Source organism: Hydra vulgaris, chromosome 05, assembly GCF_038396675.1.
Source record: "Hydra vulgaris chromosome 05, alternate assembly HydraT2T_AEP".
Lineage (NCBI taxonomy): Eukaryota > Metazoa > Cnidaria > Hydrozoa > Anthoathecata > Hydridae > Hydra > Hydra vulgaris.
The window spans coordinates 27,934,581-27,961,492 of record NC_088924.1 but is presented as its reverse complement, the minus strand read 5'-3'; the positions used below and the strand labels follow the sequence as shown (position 1 = coordinate 27,961,492).

The 26,912-nt window shown below is 28.1% G+C and overlaps 1 protein-coding gene across 4 annotated transcripts in view; it reads right to left on the bottom strand.

Annotated features, from left to right (window-relative positions):
• The window catches only part of LOC136080747 (fibrillin-2-like), a 177,193-nt gene that overhangs the window by 23,197 nt on the left and 127,084 nt on the right, over positions 1-26,912 (bottom strand). For all 4 annotated transcript variants that reach the window (XM_065797796.1, XM_065797798.1, XM_065797797.1 and 1 more), the window contains 5 exons: positions 22,488-22,619; positions 19,116-19,223; positions 14,829-14,957; positions 14,670-14,751; positions 8,944-9,101 (listed from right to left, as the gene is read on the bottom strand). In XM_065797796.1, the coding sequence (XP_065653868.1) occupies positions 8,944-9,101; positions 14,670-14,751; positions 14,829-14,957; positions 19,116-19,223; positions 22,488-22,619 (609 nt within the window). The remainder of the gene's footprint in view (positions 1-8,943; positions 9,102-14,669; positions 14,752-14,828; positions 14,958-19,115; positions 19,224-22,487; positions 22,620-26,912) is intronic.

Sequence of the window (26,912 nt, the reverse complement as noted above, 5' to 3'; positions counted from 1 at the left end):
TTTGAGGGTAAATTAATACAATAGAATATCTAATAATTCAGACTCTGACACGCACAAATAAAAGTAGATTACTTTTTCTGTATATTTAGAGTCTAAAGGACCCAAATTATAATTCTGTGGGCCATTTTGATCATCTAAGAATTCAAGGTCTTTGAATTTGATTTTATCAGATCTTAGGTTGTCACTTGTGACAAAATATATTAGTTCTAGAACTCCTATTCAAGAAATACATTTAAGGAAATTTTCAAATTGAATTTGATTTTTCAAAAATTTGAGTTTTTTTTTTTGGAATTCTTCACTAAATCTTTTTCTCAAGATTTTTAAAATTTTTTTAATATTTACATAGCTAAAAACTGGAAATACTGCTTTATATACATATATATTAGGCTTTATATATATATATATATATATATATATATATATATATATATATATATATATATATATATATATATATATATATATATATATATATATATATATATATATATATACAGGGTGTTCAGGATAAATTTGACATATTTATAATTGATTATATTTTTTTGTAGATTAGAGGTATTAATACACACTACAGGTCATTTAAAAGTTTGAACTCTCTTCATTCATATACAAGATGTCAGAAAGGATGGATGACTGGAACCCACCTGAATCATGGAAGAGAATAACTTGCATCATGATGATTTGTGCCGGCCATCAAAATAAGGATATTATATATATCTACTATGAAGCTTGCACTCAATGAAGACCTTCGCTACTACTCATACAAGCATCCAGAGGATGCAACATTCATTTCACGTGACAAAGCTCGAATTCCAATGCCAGGGTTCTTCAACACCTGTTCCTGCAGACTTGCGAGGAATTCTGCTGTACGAACGCAATCAGATCGTCTGCTAGGGATATTTCTTCTTACTACATCCTCGTAGTCACCATTGCAAGTCTCTAGTTCATACCTGATTGTTTTTACTGTGTTCAGGGAGCATTGGGCAGCAGTCATAATATCCTTATTTTGATGGCCGGCACGAATCATCATGATGCAAGTTATTCTCTTCCATGATTCAGGTGGGTTCCAGTCATCCATCCTTTCTGACATCTTGTATATGAATGAAGAAGGGTTCAAATTTTTAAATGACCTGTAGTGTGTATTAATACCTCTAATCTACAAAAAAATATAATCAATTATAAATATGTCAAATTTATCCCGAACACCCTGTATATATATATATATATATATATACATATATATATATATATATATATATATATATATATATATATATATATATATATATATATATATATATATATACATATATATATATATATATACATATATATATATATATACATATATATATATATTAGGGCCCTGCAAATCTTTTTTGAATCGGATTCACAAATCTTTTTTGAATCGGCCCTGCAAATCTTTTTTGAATCGGATTCACAAATCTATATAAGATTCAAGATTCAATTTCGAATCTTTTTTAATTCGAATTCTTTCAAATCGAATCCTTACAATAATTTGAAAGAAACATTTGAACTTGAGTGATAGGGAACTTGCGAGATAGCGAACTTGATCACTGGAAAGCCTTGAATCAGCTTAATTTCCTTGTGATTATACTTCATTATATTTGTGCCAAGTGGTTATAACACAAACACTGCATATACTATTGTAATAAACTTAGAAGCCATAGAAGCAGACCAAACTTCACAAGTAACTGCAAATATTGTCAACTCACAAGTTGAGAAATTCAAACTGGACATATTCTATGCGACTACTGATGCAACAAGTGCTATGCCTTGTACTGCTTGTATTATGGAAATAGAATGGAACCCCTGTGCAGCTCATGTTCTATAACTTGTCTTGAAATACTCACAGGAATCTCAACCTGCTCTGATATTAGTGATAAAGACTACCAAAAAAATCTGCCGTTTTTTTCATAGTTTAAGTGTTGGCTTGGTCGCATTAAACAAAGTTCAAAAATTGAAAGGATTAAAAATAACAACCCCTCCAGATGCCTGTAAGACAAGGTTCAGCAGTACAGTGAAACTACTTGGTTGGACAAAGAAGAACAGTGTTGCTGTTTCCATGGCTTTGGCTGAATGTGCTGCAAGAAGAAGATATGCTTTTCCTTTACCTCCACTTTTAAATGAAAAAGATATTGTTTTCTTAAAAGAATGTTTACCAATTCTGGAATTAATAGCTGAGGCAACAACTATTTTGTCTGCCAATATGACAGTGGGAATAAGCTTAGTTTTACCTTGCATAAAAGACTTAAAAAATGAGCTAAATGTGTACAAGGCCGTACACTGTAAAAAGTTAAAAGATGCTTTACTTACTGAGTTGACTGAACGGTTTGATCTGACAAATACAATTTATGTTACAACCACATATCTGGACTCATGCTTTTCATTGAATCAAATCGACATTGCACAGACCACAATTTGACGTCACTTAGAAGCTGCATGTGCACAGACAAAAGCAGTGAAAAAATAGAACCAATTTCTGTTCAAGTTCAAGCTCAAGCTAATCAACCTCTTGCTGGAAAGTCTTCCTTGCTTCACAGAGTTCTGTCAAATGCTAAAATTCTGAAAGAAAAAAACCATATTATTGAAGAAGAAAATGCTGATAAATTAACCAAAGAATTTGAGCAGTTTGCAGTGTTTTCACTTGGTTCAACAGTCTCACCACTGAACTTTTGCAAAGCACATGAAGAAAAGATGCCTTTGCTAGGAAAGACTGCTAGAGATTATTTGTCAATTCAATCATCCAATTGTGCTAGCGAACGAGTTAACTCAGTTGGTGGTCAAGTTCTTTGCAATAAAAGACTGCTGCTCACTTCTGCCAATAGTAAAAAACTAATCTGGGCAAGAGCAAACGAGGACTTAGTTTTTTGTTGGTATAGGCCTGACTGGCCTACCAAATGATTATGTTGAAATTTAAATAAATACGTGTTTTGTGAAAGAATTTATTTTTAAACTGAGATTTGGATTCGAGATTTGATTCAAAATTCGTCATTTCATTAGATTGGAAATCAAAAATTTGGATTTGCAGGGCCCAAATATATATATATATATATATATATATATATATATATATATATATATATATATATATATATATATATATTTGTATATATATATATATATATATATATATATATATATATTTGTATATATATATATATATATATATATATATATATTCAGTACTGTGAATAAGTTTTAGACCGCATACATTTTTTCAAAAAATTCCCGGAGAATTCTTCTCTAATATTTAAGTTTGTAGCTCTAAATTATAAACTTATTAAAACACATGTATTTTACACAAAATATGGAACAATTACAAACTCTTAATATTTACTATGTCCTCCTTTTGTCTCAATTCTACCCAATATTCGCTGGGGAATAGATTCATACAAGTTAGTTATAAAATCCTGAGGTATGTTGTGCCATTCTCTTTAAAGTACTTCAAAACATTCTTTAGCATTTCGGGGAGCATGTTCAAGCTTCTTTCTGTCCAGGTAATCCCAAAAATGCTCAATCATATTTAAATCTGGACTCTGGGAGGCCAAGTCATTAATTCTAGTACTCCTTCCTCTGCCATTTCATTTAAATAATTTTTTGCCACTCGGGAACAATGTTTTGGGTCATTGTCCTGCTGCAGAATAAAATTATGACCTATTAGTCTTATTCTGGATGGTACAGCATGATGCCTTAGGATATCTACATAATGTTCCCCGGTGAGTCGCCCCCCTATTTTGATCAAATCACCTACTCCAGATGAAGATAAACAGCTTCAAACTTGTAAAGAGCCGCCTCTGTGTTTAATAGTAGGGTTTAAACACTTCGGCTGATAGGCTTCTTCAATTCTTCTTCAAACATATTGGTGTCATTCCAAAAATTTTAAATTTGGACTCATCGGTGTACAGAACATCATTAAACATTTCCTGGGCCTAATCTTTGTGTTTTTTGCATATTTAAGTCGTTTTTCTTTATTGCCACACCGTAATAATTGTTTTCAAAATGCAACACCACCTCTTAATTCTGATTTAAGTAGGTGCCGTTGAATAAAAGAAGAGCTGACATTTTCCCCAGTTGCTGTGTTAATGTCTTTTGCCAGCTCGGTTGATGCTTTTTTCGCATTTCTTAAAGATAGGTTTTTAAATATTTGTTATAATCTTTTGTTAGCCTAGGAAGTCTACCACTTTTCTTTTTATCTTCAAGGGAGCCAGTTTCTCTGATTTCTGTAACAGCATTCTTCGAATATCCTGTTTTGGAAGTAGTTGTTATGACACATCGTTTTAATAAATAAACAAACAAATCCCTCATGTTTCCTCATCAATTTTGTTTATTTATTCAAAATAATATATTCTTTCAACTTTTCTTATATATTATTAAACTTAAATATGCATTAAAAAAATTAAATAGGAAAAAAATATGTCTAATTATACAAGTGGTATATATATAAACATATACATACATACATACATATATAAATTTTGTATATATATATATATATATATATATATTATAGTATATTATATTATATATATATTATAAATATACTATAACTACATATAAATAATATAACAAAATAACTGAATAAAAATTGATTATATCCATTGATTATATTCTCCATACAAACTTTAAGTTTTAATAAAAATTTGCAGCCAGCAGCAAGCATTGTTTGTTAATAAAAAACACTGCCTAGAGCTGCAATGTAAATTAATCTGCATTTCATAGAATTATTTCTATTAGCAAGTCTTTCCTTTAACCAGCTTAAATTATTATTATTATTATTTTTTAAGCTGAAGCTGGTAAAGTCACCAGCAAGTGTGAATTGCACACTTTGAAAGTCTTATCAATGAAAGTTTTCATTAATGTGTGTAATTTGTCACTTATGTATTGTACCACAAACTTTTCTAAATTTTTTCAAAGATTTTGTGTTGACAGCTTCTTCCAGCAAAAAATTCCATAATGATGCAATTTTATTTATTAAGAAATTATATCTGATTGCATAGCTAATAATTTCCCTGTCGTATCTGAACTTGTGACCTCAGGTGTATAAATTTTTAAATAATGGTAGATAAATGAGTTCAACTTTTTCTATTTTATTAAACATTTTGTACACCTGTGTCATGTCACCTCTGGATCTTCTCTGCTCCAGGGTTTTTAAATTGAGTTTGACAAGACTTTATATTTAAAAACTAATCTTTATATGCTAAGTTGGACTTATTTTAGTTGCTCGTCTTTGATCTTTTTCTAAATTACAAATGTCCCCTTTTATATTTGAAGATCATACGGTGGCAGCAAATTTAAAATGCCTACAAATACTTCGTATACTAACTTTATTAAATTAACATTGTGATGTGAAAAAAAAAATTTTATTTGTCCTAAAATTGCCTTTAAATTAGATGATATAATCTGTTGTTTCCACTTAAGATTGTTTGAAAATTTTACTCTCAATTCTGTCATTAAAATTGTTTTTTTAGCTTCTTGGCCATTTATTAGATAAATATGACTGGTTTTTTGTTTGGTAATGCATAACTAGACATTTATCAAAATTAAAAGAAATTAACCTTTTTATTTGACCAATTAACAGCTTTATCCAAGTCAGCTTGAACCGCTTCTAATTTTTCTGTCGTTTCTACTTTTTCTGACTGACATTTCTTTTTTTCTCAACTGTTGATAAAATCTTTGTATCATCAACATAAAATTTTGTAATTTTTTAAAGGCAATCAGGCAAATCATTAATAAATATCAAAAACAAAAATAGTGTGAGCACAGATTCCTGACAAACACCACTTAAAAATTTTTCCATGAAGAGATACTGATAAAAAATTTGAATAAAATTTTTTTTTTTTATATAATATAAAAAACTTTTTTACTGAATAATCCCTAGAAATTGCCAACTATTAAGTTCAACAATGCATTAATGAGTCAATATTCATGGCAAAATAACGCATAAGTAAACCAAAGTAAAAAGGTTACCTTATTCAAATATTGTATTAATTTAAAAATGTTTTTCTCCTATAAACCAGCAAAGAATACATACAAACCAACCTCTTGCCCTTTCAAAACATATTATAAGTAGTATTATTGATCATATCAAATCTTTTAAAGGACCACAAAATCATTATGCATTGCATGACACTAAAAAACTGTACTTGTCAGAGGATCTTAATTTGTAATAAAATGTAATATATGTATTGGAGTGCTTGCCACAAAATAAATTTTGTCTAGAAAACTACAAGTACTTTAATAAACTATGATTATTTGTGAATATTATTTCATAAATAATGTATTATTTTTTGTGAATATTATATTAATAAATAATGTATAACTATTTGTGAATATTATATTCAAAAATAATGTATTATTATTTGTGAATATTATATTCATAAATAATGTATGATTATTTGTGAATATTATATTAATAAATAATGTATGATTATTTGTATATTCATAAATAATGTATGATTATTTGTATATTCATAAATAATGTATGATTACTTGTATATTCATAAATAATGTATGGTTATTTGTGAATATTATATTCATAAATAATGTATGATTATTTGCAATTATTATATTCATAAATAATGTATGATTATTTGTGAATATTATATTCATAAATAATCTTGGATATTATCTAAAATTTCCCTTTCTTTTACCAGGAAAATATTTGTAGAAAAAGTTAACATTAGCTTTGGTTGTCCTTGTAAAGATACATATAAACATGTGATAAGCTCATTATTATAGTTAAAAACCAAAGCACCTCTGTAGATCAACTCATCAAGAGTCCTCAAGAAAGTAGAAGTGTTTTATGCCAGAAAGTAGCACATTGCAATGCAAAAACTGACCATAAAGCTCTTGCAAAAACATGAGTTGTCTTAACGTTTCTAAAAATGATATTATTATTTTAGACAGATGTCTAAAATACAACAGCATTTTGACAGATGTCTAAAATACAACAACATTTTAGACATCTGTATTTTAGAGAAAAAATATTATTTTAGACTGTCTAAAATACAACAAATAAATAATTTACTAAGCAGTATATATTAAAAGACACATTTAATATGGCTTAGGATCAAATAGTACTCACTTATTTTGTTGCAATGAAACTTATGGGAAAAAACAGACTATATAGCAAGCATGCTGGAGCCTTATTTTGACTAAATTTTACTGAAAAAGATGTATCACATCTTTTTCAGTAAAGTTTATTTCAACTTTTTTGTGATTCATGTGCGGATCAAACCATTTACAAAGCCAAATGAGCAATACCAACACGCCTGATTTGTGAAACTTTTGTCTCTCAATAATTCCCTCCTATGTTGCAATACAGACTCAGTTGAAAAAGACCTTTTAAAAGAGTTTCCATAACAAATCACAAAAATAAAGTCATATCACAAAAACCTCTCACATTCTTGTACAATGAGAGACTGCTGATCAGCTGTACGAAGTATGCTGACCTTCAAGTTTTAAAATATTTTTCAGATTGAAAATCTGCATACCTGAGGCCTGGCAGATTTTCATTACCTGGGTCAGTTAAGCAACGATGAACCAGTGTGAGAGTAGTCTGAACTAGAGATTTAATTTGCTTTAACAAACAGTGTATATATATGTGTGTGTGTATATATGTGTGTGTATATATATGTGTGTGTATATATATGTGTGTGTATATATATATGTATGTATATATGTATATATATATATATATATATTTATATATATATATTTATATATATATATATATATATATATATATATATATATATATATATATATATATATATATATATATATATATATATATATATATATATATATGTAGGGGAAAGGCGCCTATGATGGCATACTTAACTTTGAAGCTTCATTATTCAGTATCCTGAACACCAATAATAAAAGTTTTGATATGGATACATTCCTTGTTACATCTAGAACAATAATTACCCTGGGAGTTTTCATCAGTTTTATTTTTTTTATAAGTTATTCTTATTGTAAAAAAAAGCACAAGTATGCCATCATAGGCAACCACTGCTCCTATGATGGCATAGGGGAGGATTGGGCTAGTTAGGATCGAGGGTAACTTAATGATTTCATTTAACCTCAGAGTCTTCCCTCAGAAAAGCCAGAAATTACTTGAAACCATCCTAATTTACCATTTCATGCTACACACCAGCATTGTAAAATTTTGCGCATGCGCATAGGATATATTGCATTTTACGTATTTTTTGGACCAAAAAAAAATTTGGAGCATCGCTTTCTTTTAACTTTACTTAAAAATAAGTATTTCTTATAAAAAAAAAGGTTTTCCCAACTCGTCAATATTTCAACACCCCCAACTCGCCAGTATGCCATCATGGGTAAAATTCATCATTTTCATTAAAACAAGCTGTGTCTGCTTTGTTCAAAAGATAAAATTAAAGTAACTATTCCACTAAATGCACAAAACTTGAATATAAAATGCATGAAAATTTTATTTCTGCACAGTTAAATGTAAAATCACAAATCTTAAATATATGAAGGAAATAAAACTACAACAGCACATCCCAAAATCGATTTTTGTTGATTATAAAAACAATACTTGTGCACAAGAGACGTTTTTTCACTAAAACTAATGTAAAGTCAGTATAGTCATGTAGGTCTAATCATTTTTTTACCAAAACCAATTTTAATGGAAATATGACCGGTATGCCATCATAGGCACCTTTCCCCTATATGTATATGTATATGTATATGTATATGTATATGTATATGTATATGTATATGTATATATATATATATATATATATATATATATATATATATATATACATATTTATAAACAACTTTTGATTAAAAGTGTGGAAAAATCTGTAATGTTTTGTAATCAAGATATATTTATAATGTTTATGTTTAAATACAGTGTAGCTACATTTAAATTAAACATTTACTTACAAGCAACAGCTCTTCTTTTACGACTTGTTTTTGGATTTCCAGTTCCAAGACTAATTGTGGTAGTAGTATTAGGATTAAATTGTAGAGCAGGATAACAATTATTTAAATTTATTTCATCAGTAGGGCTGTTCAAACGACAGATATAAACAACCACAAACCTAAGCAACAACAAAAGAAGTCTATAAAAACGAAAAGTTAAACTTAAAAAACAAATTTTCTTTGAATTTTTTTTTCACCCTTAAACAAATTCACCAGCAGAAACTAATTTTCTTCTTAAATAAATAACTTGTGTACAAATATTGAGCACTTATTTTGTAGAGCACATTTATAATTATTTGTGTGTTTATACATATATATATATATATATATATATATATATATATATATATATATATATATATATATATATATATATATATATATATATATATATATATATATATGTATATATATATATGTATTATTTTAAAACATCAAGAAATACAGTTTCTCTCAATACAAATAATATTATTATATAAGAAATTTTCGCTGGGTTATGGATACCAGCATCATCAGCTTGTAAAATATTACAATAATTTTTAATTGTTATAGTTTATATAAAATTGTTACTATTGACGTCAGCGGTTGAATGGCTTCTTTTGATTTTTAAATTTTAAAAATGGCGTCCAAAACATAGAGCAACTCATAGAACTTTGTTTATATCAATGTTATTTTCATTGGAACAATGAGATTCACGTAATGGAAAACTCAGGACCAATCGGACTTTCTTTCATAGTTGTTCTTGCGGAATCTTTTCTACAATTCCATGAAAATAATGCAATTAAAATGGCTTTGACAAAAAATCCTGCACTTAATCTAAAATCATTTTTAAGATACGTTGACGATAGTCATCAAGATCAAACAAGCAAAACAGTTCCAAGATATTTTAAATCAACAACATCCTGCAATACAAAACACAATTGAAGTTGAAAACGAAACAAAAACGCTTAACTTTCTTGATATAACCATTACAAATAACACACTAGGAAAGTATGAGTACAAAGTATATCGAAAAGAGGCAATCACTAACACTCAAATTAAACCGCATTCAAATCACAATCCAAATATTTTAACAGCTATGTTTAAAGGTTTTCTCCACAGAGCTTACTCCATCTGTAGTAAGCATCATTTGCAAAACGAAATGAATTTTTTAATTGACATGTTTATTGAAAATGGGTACGATGAAAAGCTATTGAGGAATGTTACACACCAATTTCATCAAAAAAGACAAAATAAAAACAAAATTCCATCAGAATGCAACAATCTTCCTGTAGTGTCTTTACCTTGGGTACCAGGCCTTTCACCAAAATTTCAAAAAAATTCCAAAAAGCAGGGTACAGAGCATTATTTATATCAAACCCAAATTTAAGATCTTTTCTAACATCAAAAAACAAAACAAAACTACCAAGTAACAGCCAACCTGGAACCTATATAATAAAATGCAACTGCTCCAAAGTTTACATAGGTGAAACAAAAATGCAGGTAAGTACGCGGATACATCAACATCAGAAGAGCATTAATGAAAACAAACCTAATCAATCTGCATTAGCATTTCATAAAACCTTTTGCAAAGAAAATATTATTTCGGAAAAAACAAGAATGTTAAAGGTAGAAAATAAAAAGTTTGAAAGAAAAATTAGAGAGGCACTAGAAATACAAAACAACATGTGCTCTGCGCGAAATGGCGGAATTAATCTTGATGAAGGCCAATATGTCAAAACTATGTTTTGGACGCCATTTAAAAAATTTTTTAAAACTTTAAAAATTTTTAAAATTTAAAAATCAAAAGAAGCCATTCAACTGCTGACGTCAATAGTAACAATTTTATATAAACTATAACGATTAAAAATTATTGTAATATTTTACAAGCTGATGATGCTGGTATCCATAACCCAGCGAAAATTTCTTATATAACAATGTTATTTGTATTGAGAGAAACTGTATTTCTTGATGTTTTAAAATAATATATAATATACTCTCATACAAGATGTCATCTTTCAAATATATATATATATATATATATATATATATATATATATATATATATATATATATATATATATATATATATATATATTGTCAGATATTTTTTTATCAAAATATTTGTCTTATGTTAGACAAAAAATTTTGATAAAAAAAAGAAGAAATAAATTAAGTTAATTAAGAGCTTTAATTTTTCTTAAAACAATTTTTTTATAAAAAAAAGTTTTCTTCTGTGTAAATAATGCATAGTCATTAGTTTTATGTTCAATTCATTTAAAACTTAAAAAAAACTTGATTTTCTAATAGTCATTCATGGTTTAGATTTTTGAGCAGGATTATACAGTTAATAATTTTAAAAACTCACTCTCTTACATGTTAATTGTAAACAATCATTTTTTGAAAAACTTAATTTGAAAGCAACTTAAATTAGATCCAAGTAAGTGAACTCATTAATTTAAACTGCAAACATTTTATTTAAACTGCATTTAAACTGCAAACATTATTTAAATTTCATTTAAACTGCAAACATTCTCATTCTACCTTCCTTCAGATATGATATAAATATAAAGAAATTTTGATACATGACTACTTAGAATAAAAGTTGAAAACTAATAATTTTTACAAATTGATATTTACAAATTATGTATCTCGAAAAGTTCTTTTATTTTTATTTTTGCAAGAGCCGTGTATTAATTGACTTAGGAAAATGTGGGCGCAAGTCAAGCACCAGTCAAGCACCAGTCAAGCACCAGTCAAGCACCAGTTAACACAGAGTAAGAATAGGTACAACAAAAACTGAAAATCAGGAGGTGAGTGGACTAAAAACTTTTGGAAAATGTTTTACTATGAAATTAGAAAAAGCAACTCTAAAATTCCATTTCTCATAGATGGACTTTATTAACTCTGCCAAACATTAATTCTGCTAAGAACATTTACACTAATATAGCTCTTGAATCTGATGACCATACTCTTTCTGTCATCTCAAGAAAACAGGTTAACCCATTGTTAGAAATCACAAATCACTCATACTTGTTACTAAATTATTTCACACTCTTCCACTATTTGGAGTCCAGACAAAATTCTTGTCACAGTTTTACAAAAGTATTCTCCAGAACCATCTTTATTTTTTTTCTCTTAGGTATTTAACAAGTATTAAAGTGAATCTTGTTTCTCTGTCTGCTGTAAGATAACATCTATATAGTTCCAATTTTGAAAAAACTCTTGAAACCCACTATTTAATCTCTTTAATCATACTATTACAATTAGTAATTACTGTTACAATCAGTTTAATTATTTTCAGCAAGATCTTTGAGTCTTAAATTAATAAACTTTTAATATATTATCTTGAATTTAACAACTTATGCCCTTGATGGACAACACTCTGCTTTGTTCCCAGTAACATCTAAGGTACCAAAAAGTTCCATCATTGATAATTTATTGTTCCTCATTTATATAATTGACCTTCTTGATAATCTCTAAAGTCTATACCTCTAAAGTCACTCTAACGGTTGATGCGGAAGTTATTGGACAAATCCTAATTTCATTATTTGAGCATAATAATTAGTTTTTGTGGTTCTATGCATAGGCATAAATGTTCTATAAAATATAAACTTTATTATTTGAAACACAATTATTTAAAATGAGGTTAAATGCAGCTGAATGAGAATCTTTTCGAAAGCGACTTGTTCAATCGTTTTCTGATAGAAAGTACCTTGTTCGTCCTACATCCTGGACTAGAGAAAAGAAAGCCAAATTAACGAGACTTGTCAACAATCGAAAAGGGGTCAGTCAGAGAAAAATAGGTATATATATAAATAGGTAAAAATCACTTCTAGTCATTGATGACAAAAAATACTTTTGTTTTGCAGGGGACAACATGCTTGGAAATTCTGGATCCTGCACAAACAACAAAAAGACATGCCCAGAAAGTGTTCGTTTTATAGGAAAAGAGAAATTTCCAAAAAAATTATTAATGTGGATAGCCATATCTGACTGTGGTATGTTTCGCACTTCCAAGGCTGTAGCGATCAATTCATCAATCTATATTAATGAATGTTTAGAAAAACGACTTCTTCCATTTATTCACAAATATCATGGAGACTTGAACTATTTATTTTGGCCAGATTTAGCAAGTTCTCATTATTCTAAAGATTCTCTAAATTGGATGGACCAATATGTCTATTACGTTGATAAAGAACCCAATCCCCCAAATGTGCCTCAAGCACGACCAATTGAAAATTTTTGGGGACATTTGGCACAGAAGGTTTACAAGGGAGATTGGCAAGCTTCAACAGAGCAAGTTTTGATTGATTGCATTAAACTAAAACTACAAGAAATTAATTTAAACTTTTTACAGTCGCATATGAAAGCCGTCAGGGCAAAATTGAGATCAATTGCAAATGGCGGTGTTTTTTCATATAAAAATAATGTATTTTTGTTAAAAGATAAATGCTTTATTTAAAAAAAAATATAATAGTAGTTTGTTTTTTTATTTATAAATAAGTTTTTATTTTGTCTGATAACTTCCGGATTATCCGTTATTTAATGATGACAACTATATACTCAAGTCTTGAAAAGCTTTTTGTTTTCTAAGAACTTGAATCTGAGCACCTAAAGTAACTGGTGAATTTTTACTCCTCCCCCTCCTCCCCCACAAAAAAAATTAATAAAAAAAGTTGTTTACTGCTAACAACTATTGAAGTATATTTTATAAGATATTTTTGTATTGATGAATGCTAACAATCTTGCTGAGTTTCTTTATGTCTTCTTTATGTCTTCTTAGATTATTGTTCACTCATGAAAACCATATATACCATCTAATCAATCTGCTAACTTTATCTGCTGGTTTTCTTTATTATGCTAACCATTTCCTTACTCCTGATTCTATTCTCTGTCTCTATAAATCTCTTGTTTGTCAGTTACCTTTGTATGGAATATTGTTATTATGTTTGGGCTTGTATTTTTAATCAGGCCAATTTTCTTCTAGACAAGGTCTAAATAAACATTGTTGTTGAATCTGCTCTAGGTGCTAAGCTTGAGCATCAGTCCTTTTAAGTCACATCCCTTTTTACAAAAAAAGATTGCTGCTCAAGCAAGCTCTTATCACTTGTTCTAAAAACTCATTCTTGCATAACTTGTCATTTAGCAAAGCTTTTACTGTAACTGTTCTTTCATGCTTAAAAAAGATCAATGCTTTGGAAATCTCTAACATCTACATATTTTTCCAACTCACACAATTACAAGTCTTCTGTCAACTGCTATTTTATAGTTTTCTGTCAAAACTTTTTTTTTTGTCAAAATCTAAGTCTTCTGTCAACTTCTTGTTCTTTAGCTCTCTTTTTTTCTGTTAACAACTTAATTAGTGGCTTGCTGCCTTGTTGTGAGTGAATTTGTTAAAAAAACATTTTTTTACGCTGTTTTCTCGATTATATCCAACTTTAAATAAGTTGCTTAACTTTAGTTGCTTCACTTTTGTTCTTTACAAATTTGTTTCTTAACTTTTGTTTTTTAATAAGGTATTTTGATATTTATATAAAAATGTGTATCTTATTATACATAGCTTTTTCATGTATGATGTGGAATCTTGCAAGATGTCAATAATACCAATAACTATTTTTATATATTGTTATATTTTTAAAAGCTTTAAAACTGCAATTAAAAATGCAATAGATATTAGGAGAAACAAATAAAAATAAAAAACATACTCAAATACCACATCCTCTATAAAAGGTACATATTTAACTTTAAAGGAACCCATAGATACACTTGAAAAAATAGTAGAAGGAGCTAAAAAATATTTTTATGTTAAAAAATCAAGCTTAAGTTTAAATAAAAAGTACTTTTCATCAAAGGAAACAACATACCTTCACAACTATTATTATTTTTTCCTAACACCCACTCATCGTGACATGAACATTTGAAGCTTCCCATAGAGTTGGTGCAAATGCCTTCATTCCAGTTACAATTATCGTTTTTAATACATTCACTAACATCTAAAAAAAAGATTTTTCTGTGCAATTCATAAACTTTTAACAAATGGATTTGTTAAAAGAAAAATATTTAAACTTTATTTAACTAACTTATTAATATCATAGATTTATAAATTATCACAGTTCTGCTGACACAGTATTGCAGCACACTTAAAATCTTAAATTAAAAATCTTTAGGAAAGCAGGTAACAAGACAGTTTTTAAACCTAGTGCAAACTCTCACTTGGAAAAATCTTAAGGAAAGCAGATTATAAGACAGTTTTTTAATCTAGTGCAAAAATCTTTAGGAAAGCAGGTTATAAAAGTTTTTAAATCTAGTGCAAATCTTAAATCTTTGCTAACCTCACACGACAAAACTACCATCAAATAGCTATCCCGGTGTATACCTAATAAAGTGCTTAAATATATAATAAAAATACATTGGCAAAAACAAAAAAAAAAGAAAAAAAACAAACAGAAAAATGCATTAAAAGTAAAATGGGATCAATTTGTAATTGGGTATCATAAAAACAAATGTCTATGCAATATAAAATGGGAGCAAGTAAAAACATTGAAAACAGAACCTAAAAATTTGGAAAGAAAAGGTTGAGAATCAATTGAAATTTAGTATAACAAATGCAGACCTAAAAACAGAAGTATGAATTTAGATGATGGTCAGTATGTAAAAAGGCAATTCTGGACACCATACTTTTTATACTTGTGTAGCCAAAAAAAAACCCATTCAAAGTGAACTTTAAAAAAGCCATTAAAAAGTGGCGTTACCGCTTGCTTGTAATTAAATGTAATTAATTGTTTGCACATATATACACACATATATAGACTTTCATTTAAGGTCATGAAAAGATATGAACTACCGTGATAGAGTTTCATTTGCATGATGAAGTCTCATTTGTTGAGCAGAAGCCTATTTTGTTAGTAGAATTTTCATTGTTTTTTTAACCCCACATATATAGCACATTTAAGCAAGTTCTAAACTTCAAAATAGTTCACTTTTTTTCCTTCCTAGAGTTTCTGGAGTTTAGATGCATTTTTATTTCTTTATGAGCGATGTGCAACAAATAAAAATGAATGGTAATTTTATTTACTTAAAATATTTTATATAAATATCAGTATTGTACTTTTAAAAGCTCTTTCAAAATTAATCCTTTTCAACAGTGACTATTTTTTAAGTTAAAAACAGCCCCCTAATATGTTAGAACTCGTTATATATCTAACATTCATGGGAAAGGGGATCATTTTTTGACAGTCACTCTTACTCTTGGTCTATTATAAGTAACAAAATCTTTTCTTGACCAAACTTTTTCTGTGACAGGTGGTGACTTTCAGACTTTAATCTGTTGAAATCCAAAGAATTGAAATTCTTTGGATTTCAACAGATTAAAGTCTGAAAGTCACCACCTGTCACAGAAAAGCACTGCATTTTAGCACTCATTTTGACTAATGGATATTTATCGAGGCTATAACAATTAGTATTAGCTGTATTGTTTTTAACATTTTCAGATCTTCTCCATATTTTTCATCAGATAGATGAGAATAAAAAGAGTCTAGTCATTGTGTTTGATCTTTGATAGATTTTATAGATCTTTGATAGATTATCATATAATCTATTATATTATTCTCATTCTAAAATTGTACTCCTTAAACCTGTTTATTTGCTTAATGAACCTACTTTTGTTTTGAAAAGTTTTATTTATTAAGTTTTATCAAAATTTAAATTTTAATTATTAAAATAATATATATATATATATATATATATATATATATATATATATATATATATATATATATATATATATATATATATATATATATATATATATATATATATATATATATATATATATACATATATATGTACAGTGGTGGAAAAAATAATAAATACACATCTAAACATTTATAAAACTGATGTTAATTTTTATGTTCTTATAACCTTCATTGTTAATAGTTAAATTTTAAAAAAAATTATGAAGTATTTTTCAATTTTTCTCATGTTACTAACAATTTTGTTTAAATAAGCCGGAAATATACTGGAAAAAATAATAAATTCGGTAATGATTTATCTTTTTTTTTCCTTTAATTTTTAACTATTATTACTTTTCAAATATGTATTTGACTCCAGTTGTTATTAATACCTGAAAGGAAGAAGATTTGGAGAGGGTAATAGCCCCTTCCCTCCCTCATATTTATTTAAAAGGAGGGTCACTTCCCTCACCCTTCCCAAAATCTCCATTCCTGGCTGTTTTAGTCACTCCCCCTTAAACTGATATGACCTTCCTATGCTACTGATAATATTTTACTTTATATTTTGAAACATAGTATGTTCAATAAGTTATCTATGTATGTTCAATTAAAAATATTGCTTCAGTTAATTACAATTTTAGTTAACTAATTACAATTCATTAAAAATTGAGTAAAAAACTCAAATACAATTGAGTAAAAAATATTGCAGAAGTTGAAGGTATTGCCTCTTTCTATATTTAAAAATATGATATGGTGATAATTAGTATGTATATTAGTAAATAAAATCATACAACAATTTTAACTTGGGATATTATGGATAGAAAGTCACATTGCACCTCAGCTGAGCTCTTAGTACTTCAATGGTTTAAAAGCAATGAAAAGTCTTATAGAGAGATTTCAAGAATAACTAAGCGTTCTGTTGGAATGGTTCAAAACGCTCTTAAACCAAAAGTATGTGTGGAAACAAGAGGTTGCAAAAGAAAAACAAATTACAGAGAAGATAAATTAATTATTCATGAAGCTAAAAAAGATCCTTTTATCTCCAGCAACACTATTAAAAAAAACTTAGAGTTAAATGTAACAGCACGACCAATTAGAGGACGTTTAGTTGAAGGTAATTTATTTTCAAGATCACCTAAAAGTGTGCCTTTATTGAAAAAACAACATATAAAAGCCAGAAAGAGTTTTGTTATAAATATTCTGCATGGACAAACAAAAAATGGGGCACAGTTTTGTGGACAGATGTATCTAAATTTAATATCTTTGGATCCGATGGTGGGCAGTTTGTCTGCAGACCACCAAATAAAGAGTTTGACCCACATTACACTAAAAAAACAGTTAAATTTGGTGGTGGAAGCATGGTGTAGGGATGTTTCTCGTCATTTGGTATTGGTCCTATCTATTTAATAACAGACACTATGACAGCTGATATTTATACTAATATACATGAAGAAATAATGCATCCTTATGCTGAGGATAATATGCCGCTCTGGATATTTCAACAAGATAATGATCCAAAACATACAGCTTCTATCACAAAGAGATGGTTCCAAAATAATGGTATAAGACAATGACCAGCACAATTGCCAGATTTAAATCCAATAGAAAATTTATGGAAAATTGTAAAGGATGAGTTAGCAAAACAAAAGCCTCAGAACAAAAGGGATCTGTGGGAGGCTGTGAAAACATCATGCTATTCCACTATCAACATGCCATAAATTGGCCAACAGCATGCCCAAAAGAGTAGTCAAAGTTTAAGATGTATTTCAATAAACACTCCAAACTTACTTTTACTGGTCTCATAATAGTTGTGGTTCTTGTTTCTTACAACAAACCAGAGTAAAAGTGACTTTTATAAAATGATCTCAAAATTGTGCATAACTATTGCAAACATTACCACAAAAATTTTAAAAACTTATAATGATGCTATTTATGCATTTACACACTTTATTATAATTAAAATTACTAAAAATTGAATTAAAAAATATATTCTGAATTAACATATTATAATGGCTTTTTAGAATTCTTAATTTTTTAAATTAATTTTCTTTATTATAGAAAATTAATTTAAAAATTTCTTTACTATAGAAAATTTAATTAGCACTTTAATTTTTTTTAATTAAGTAACAAAAAAAAAGTTAGTTGTTTGCAACCAGCTGTTAACTATATGTTGGCATAGAAACATCAAATTATTTGAACTTGAAAGTTAAAACTTTTGATTATTCTATATTAATAAATTTCTTTTCTCAAAATAAAATCCAAGGAAACAGCTTATTCTTATTTTAAACAAAATATAAAAGGTTCTACTATTATTGTTCATAAAAATTTTTATTTATTTAAAGCAACAATTTTAAACATCCAGTAAAATATAAAACACTAATTCAAAACAATAAACAAAAAATGATAAAAAAAAAGCCTTACCAAAACATTTGAAAAGAGTTGTGTTTATCAGAGAACCATTTGTATCTTTACACAAATTTGTATAAATCCCATTTGAATATGTGTAGACACATGTGTTGTTGCATTTATCTAAAATTAAATTGTAATCAAATTATAATTTTAAATTTTGATTACTTTTTTTGTTTGTTTACATTTGTTTTTGTGTACTTTTAAACTTAGTTTTTTATTCATTTCAACAAAATTGGAAAATTTGAAAATTGGAAATTTTCTGTGTTAACTTGAGCTTCTAAAGCTTATATTTATAAAAATAATATGTAAATATAATAATTATGTAAATATAATTTAAATATATAATTTCCAATCTAAATGGTTGAATGTGTGAGTTATAAAAAAAATTTCATCATTTTTGTAATTTATCAAATAGAAACATTATCAATATTTAGTTATTAAAATACACTAATTATCCACTTATAATATAATTAAATTATTTTAGCCATACAAAAATACAGCAAACTCCCAGGATCTAGAACCTTCAAGGAACCTTCAAGGCAAGAAGAAAATAGTCTGAGCAAATATTTGATTAGAACATTCTATAACACAAACACTTCTCTATAACACTAACACTTCTCTATAACACTAACACTTCTCTATAACACTAAAACTTCTCTATAACACTAACACTTCTCTATAACACTAACACTTCTCTATAACACTAACACTTCTCTATAACACTAACTTTAGCCGATAAGTAAAAAGTTTTTATTTCAAAAGTAAAAAAGAAAAAAATACATTATAACTAAAAAATGTTAAAATATCACTCTGCCTAAGTTTTGAAGAAACACCTAAATTAACTAAAATTGAAATTGCATTAGGCTTTTGTTAAATATCTTCACTACTAAAACTGAAGGGAGCATAGCCATAAAACACTTGCAATGCCTCTCAAATAGCACAAACTTTGAGACAAATTAGATTAATCACAGCATTGTCCTTATCACCTTCCTTGTTATCAGCATTATTTTTATTTGTTGCATTTTTTTACTTTTTCTATCAACTGTTCATCCATTAGTAAAGGTGCCATCTGAGTTTTCATCTGCAAAAAAACTTTAACTGAATCACCTGCATTGTAAATTATGAAAAAACTTTCATACCTGAATTTGAAGCTCTTTAAAGGGGTCGTTGTCTTTATCAAAATGGACAAATTTCTGCTGATTATCCAAAATTCCTGCTTTTGCAAAACAATTAACGATGGTGGGGGTTTCACTTTTTACCATGCAAGATCAAATATTTTAATTGCATTTAAAATTGAAAAAACAGGAATATCTCTTCTTCTATTGATAGCTACAACCAGTCTTTGCAATGCTAATGATCTATAATAAACTTGTGGTTGATGTGGTATTTGGCAATAAAAAAAAAGAAGGTCAATAAATTCTAGATTCTCAATCAAAGGATGTCATGGGCTAATATATATATATGTATATATATATATATATATATATATATATATATATATATATATATATATATATATATATATATATATATATATATATATATATATATATATGTAAATTATGTTAGTGTATTTTACAAATAGAGTGCTCAATGTTCTTAAAGAACAGAGCAATAATAAATTAGTAAAAAATACTAAAGAAGTAAAAAGAAAACAGTAAAGAAGATAAAAGTTAGATAAGTGTTTTTTACTAATTTATATATATATATATATATATATATATATATATATATATATATATATATATATATATATATATATATATATATATATATACATATGTATATATATATTATGTTAATTCACCTCCCCAAGGCTGAGAAGGCCACTATAGTTGAGGAGGCTACTTTAGTTGTGGTTACAACGCTCTTTCAACTTTATAACTCCAAAACATGAACCTTGACAAAACAAGGCCACAGCGCGAAGAAACGAGTTGAGAGCGGCACTACTAGGAACGTGATGGGTATTGAACTCGGAACGTCTCACTTATGAGGCAAGAGCTCTACCACTACACCACTAATGCATATATGCTACTTTCTTTTCTTTTGTAAACTTTGTATACATTCTTGGAACAGTATGCTATTCATCCAGTTTTTGTTTATTACATTATACCTGTTTTTCCAATAATCAAGCCAACTAAAAAAAAAAACCGACATCAAATTTCTTTGATGCTAATCTTTTTAGCAAAATCTCTGGCTTTGTAACTGATGATGAAACAGTTATGCTTCTACTCCTTACATTATACGGTTATGTTTCTACTCATGCATTTTGACTTGTTGCCTTTATATTAATAGGGCACTTTAGTAAAAGGCACTTTAGTAAAACTTTTGTTTTACTAAAGTGTTATTGTTTAAATATTGTTTACATTGTAATGCAAGATCTTTATCATGGTTTAAAAAAATTTCTTTAAAGAGACAGGATTGAAAAGTTTTTTTTTTCAAAAGGAATGACCTTTTTAATCCAAATTGGAAATTGAAAAAAAATAAAAACGTTTAGAAGGGGGCAAGAATACCTAACATGAAACCTATAAAGACCTATTTAGTTTCAGGTAAAGATATTGCTTGTGGAATAATAAATTTTTTGTTATAGCCATTTAAACTTGTGTCACAGAAGGAACCTATCGTTCCTTCTGTAACACAAGTTTTAATGTCTTTTCTCAAAATTAAATAGATATTTATAGGTAGTATGTTTGGTTTTTGTGCCCTCTTCTTAAGGTTTTTATATTTTTTTAAATTTCCAATTTAGTTTACAAAAGTCATTCCTTTTGAAAAACACAACTTTTCAATCCTGCATAAAATATGATGGAAAACTTGATTGCACAGTTTGCTTGAGGATTTTTTAAAAACAAAATTGATGATTAAAACTTGTTAATTAACATTAAATTTAATATGCTTTTAGTGAGCCTGAAATGGAAACCATTATTAATCAACCAGCCAAAATTTGAGCCAAAATTTGGACCCAAATTATTTTAGGCAATAAATTTATTATATAAATATAAATGTAATCTTTTAAATCTCATAAAATAACTTAAAAAATACTAAAAATAACTTATCAATAAAAAAAAACTTTTGTTCATGTAAAGTTAAATTTATTGTTATTTACAATGTTAAAAACAAATAGATTGTTTAAAATTGAGTTAAAATTATAATTTATTAATGAATTGGGTTAAACTTTATAAAATAATAAAAATTTTTGGTATGTAATTATTAACATAACTTCTGGAAAGAAATTACATTTTTCCTTAATTATTATTTTTCATTATTAAAACAACAGAAGTATTTTTTTAAATTTAATTTATGACAATTTTTTTTTTTAAAGTTTTGTAACTTTGAGTTTTATCTGTAAAAATAATGGTTTTATTAAAAAAATGTAAAATGACTCACCAACACAGCTAGCATTATCCTGACCCAGCCTCCATTCATTTATACACGAACAAAAATAACTGCCATTAGTGTTTATGCAAATTCCATTGCTCCATGAACATGGCGGTGACATACTGTTGCACTCATTGACGTCTTAACAAATTAAAAAAGTTTTTGAAATTTAAACTTTTATTTATGTTTTTTGTTAAAGTTGAACAACTTTAACAAAAATCATAAACAAAATGAAAAACATTTATTATTATCATACCCTCTCTCTCTCTCTCTCTCTCTCTCTCTCTCTCTCTCTCTCTCTCTCTCTCTCTCTCTCTCTCTCTCTCTCTCTCTCTCTCTCTCTCACCCACACACACACACATGTAGATTTACTTTTAGACAGATAAGGTTGTATCTATATGGCAAAGATCTATCAGTTTATTTGCTCTTTTAAATTAAAATAAATTAAAGTAAAAATTAAAAGTAATAATGTTTTTGTGAGAGCTGTGACTATAAAAATAAACATAACTGAATCTTAATTATATTCATATTAGCTCTAAATTTAAATAAAATATTTATAACTATAAGACAAAACTACCTTAAAACAAAAACCCAGGTTTTTATCAGTTAAAGCACTCATATATACATATATATATATATATATATATATATATATATATATATATATATATATATATATATATATGTATATATATATATATATATATATATGTATATATATATATATATATATAGATATAGATATATATGTATATATATAGATATATATATATATATATATATATATATATATATATATATATATATATATATATATATATATAAATATATATATATATATATATATATAAATATATATATATATATATATATAGATATATAAACATATATATTTTTTTCAACATCTTTACTTCCAACAAGACTGCAAGCTACCACAATTGGAGTTGGAAGTTACTGAAAGAGAAAAGATGAAGATTGTAGAGCAAGATAACGATTGAAAGACAACTTAAAAGATTGCAAATTATAGGAATCAGGAAAGCAAAATAAATGAAGCGAATTCTAAAGAACTGATGTTTGTAAAAAACAACAAGACAATTAAGAGTTTTTGGAGCATTTAGGAACAGTTACAGAAAAAGGATAAGACTTAATTAAATGACAAGTAACACGAGAATGAATTTTAGCAGATGGCACAAGAGACGCTATTTCTTCAGAGCAGTGCCTATTATAGTATTTGTAGGAAAGAGAAAGAGAAGCAACATTACGATGATGTGATAATGGTTGGAGGTTGGCTGCAAGAGCAGATCTTACTATGTTTACAATGCATTTTTGCACCTTGTCAAAAAGAGAAAGGGCATCTTTAGAAGATCCGCCCCAGATATGGCAACAGTATTCCATACAAGGCCGGATTTGAGATAATAGAGGTAGAGAATAGAATCTGAAGAAAAAAAGTGTCGAGCTCGATAAAGAGATGCAACCTTTGCAGATGCTAATTTTGCAATCGATTTGATATATGGTTTCCAAGAAAGATTGGAAGTAAGAATTACTCCTAGAAGATGAAGAGTGGATGACTCATCGAGTACATTACCATTCATAAATATAGGAAGATCTAAATTATTGCAATAACGATTGCCTGAAAAAAATTGAGTTTTATCTGAATTAAAGTTCACCAGCCACTGTGAGCCCCATGCTGTAGCAGAAGTGTGATCCTTTTTAAGCTTAAATGCCCCCTCCAAGCAATCAGAGAGTGTTGGCTTCTTATCACAACAAGAATAAATGGTAGTATCATCAGCAAACAATGCCACCGTAGGTGTGAGAATATCTGGAAGATCGTTAATGTAAATTAAAAAGAGTATAGGGCCAAGGATTGAACCTTGAGGAACCACTAAAGTTACAGATTAAGAATAAGAGTGCTTTCCATTGAGGACAACTTTTATACTACAATTGGAAAGGAAGGATTCAATAATCTTAAAGATGTTACCAGATAAACTGTAAGAAGAAAGCTTATGGAGAAGACCAGCATGCCAAACTTTATCAAAAGCTTTAAAAATGTCAAGAGGGATGGCCTTAACCTCTCCACTTTTACCTAATGCAGGATAAAACCTATCGGTTATTACTGTTAGCAAATCAGCTGTAGAACGAAAAGATTGAAATCCATATTGATGATCAGAAAGTAAGTTATTAGATTCAAGATGAGAGATTAAGTGTTTGTTAATTAAAGATTCAAAAACCTTGCTTTTGATAGGAAGAAGAATAATGGGACAGTAGTTAGACGAATCAGATTGCTCTCCAGAATTTTTAAAAATAGGGATAACAGATGCCAATTTCCAGCAGGCTGGAAAACAATACTCTGATAAGCTCTTGTTGAATAGTTTTGAAAGTATAGACAATAGCTCCGGAGAACACTTCTGCAAGACTATAACAGGTATGTTTTCAGGTATGGAGTCTTTATGAATTAAAGAAAGATATCCATCAACACTAAGATCAAATGAGACAGTTAAACCCAAATTAGTCTTACAAAGAACAAGTAGGTCTGGTGAACTTTGCAAAAGATATGATTCAACAGAAGAAAAGTTACTTAAAAAACCACATAATAGTGAATGATTTAAAGAATTTGGTGATGACAAAGGTTTTTGGAGTTTTAAAGTTTTTGGTACTTTAGTCATTTTAAAATTTATTAAAGAACTTGACTCAAAGCACAAATAGTACTCAGTACACTATTTTAAAGCCCAAGCAAATGCCCTTTTACTAATTATTAACCCTAAGCTGTAACAAAAGGCTCTAAATATCAATCCACACCAAAAGTATGTACAGGGACACCATCCATGTGCAAATTGGCACTGTTAGTACTCTGAAATTTTACAGCTGTTGATTGAATCAGTCTCTCCAAGAGCTTCCACAGACTCAGGAAAACCTGACTACTAACCGGCCTCAGAACCATAGAATGCGGTAGTGGTGTAGTGGTAAGAGCGCTCGCTTTGTAAGCCAGAGGTTCGGAGTTCGACTCCCACCACTTCCCTGGAAGTACCATGCTCAACTTAGTTTCTCCGTGCAGCGGCCTTGCTCGGCAAGGTTTGTGTTTCGGAGTTAAAGAGTTGAGAGAGGGTTGCACCACGAATAACAACTAAAAAATAAATAAAAAAACAAAAAAATGAATAGCCTCTTCGACTGTAGTGGCCCTTCCTCGGGCCTTTGGGAGGTGAATAATCTTAAAAAAACAACAACTCAGTTTTAGAGCTGTACCCTCATTAGGAGATAATAGAATGAGTTGCATAATCATAAAAACAGAGATACAAAACTTATGCAATGAGTCAAGAAGATATGATGAGACTTGAAAAAAAGTTGTATCTAGGTGTTGAGCACCATAAAAATAAAGATAAAGGAAAATATGTCAATTCTATTGCTACTAAAAACTCTATAATTATGGTACCTTTGACTAGTTGCATTTTAAGACTACAGAATAACGGAGTTGCATAAAATGCTTTAAACAGAGCTAGTGTTTGATAGGAGTTAGGAAGTGGAAAGGAGTTATAAAGTGGGTTAGGAGTTGGATAGGAGTTAGGAAGTAAAAAGGAGTTATAAAGTGGGTAAGGAGTTGGATTGGAGTTAGGAAGTGGAAATGGTTTTTAGTCAGCATTAAAGTAATAACATAACGACTAAGGTCTGGAGACCATTTATTAAAATATCTATCTGACATTAATATTAATATTTGTATTTAGTTTTTAATATTATTTTTTTGAGTCTTCTACTTCAATTTAAAAAAAAAAAGTTTTGTTTAGTCAGCTTTTAATACTTAAAATGCGCAAAATATATTAGTATAATAAGCTTAAATGATTTAACAAATTTGAGTGAACAATTGAAGTTGTACATAACTTATGCATATCTTGAAGAAACAATATGAAAACATGTTGATGTTATCCCACGCTATTTTATATAATCATACAATAAAAAAATCTAAGGACTTTAATGTGCTATTTGTAAGAAAAAGATTTATAAAATTTATTCAGATAAAAATGTAAATCAATTCAAAATCAACTGTCAATGTTACTCTCAATTAGGGGTAACATTGTCATTAGTATATTTAGTGCGGTAAATGTTCATTTACATTGTGAAAGGTGAAACTACCATTGTAGTTTTGAAAAACAAAAGAGAGAAACATTTTAAATAGTACTAGGACCAACCTACATTTTTATTTTAAAAACGAACAGCATTAAAAATTTGTAAAATCGCCATGAAAATGCAATGAAATATTTGAAAGATATCAATTAGCTTCAGTTCTAACAGTGTCTACTTGAAGATATAAAAAAAGTATGTTAATTTATGGGTAAAACCTTTATTTCTTAACAATACCTATAAATTGTCAAACTATTAAACTCTATAAAACGTCATTGACCCAAGATCTGACCCCAACAAAATCTCAAAGCGGAACTTTTTGCT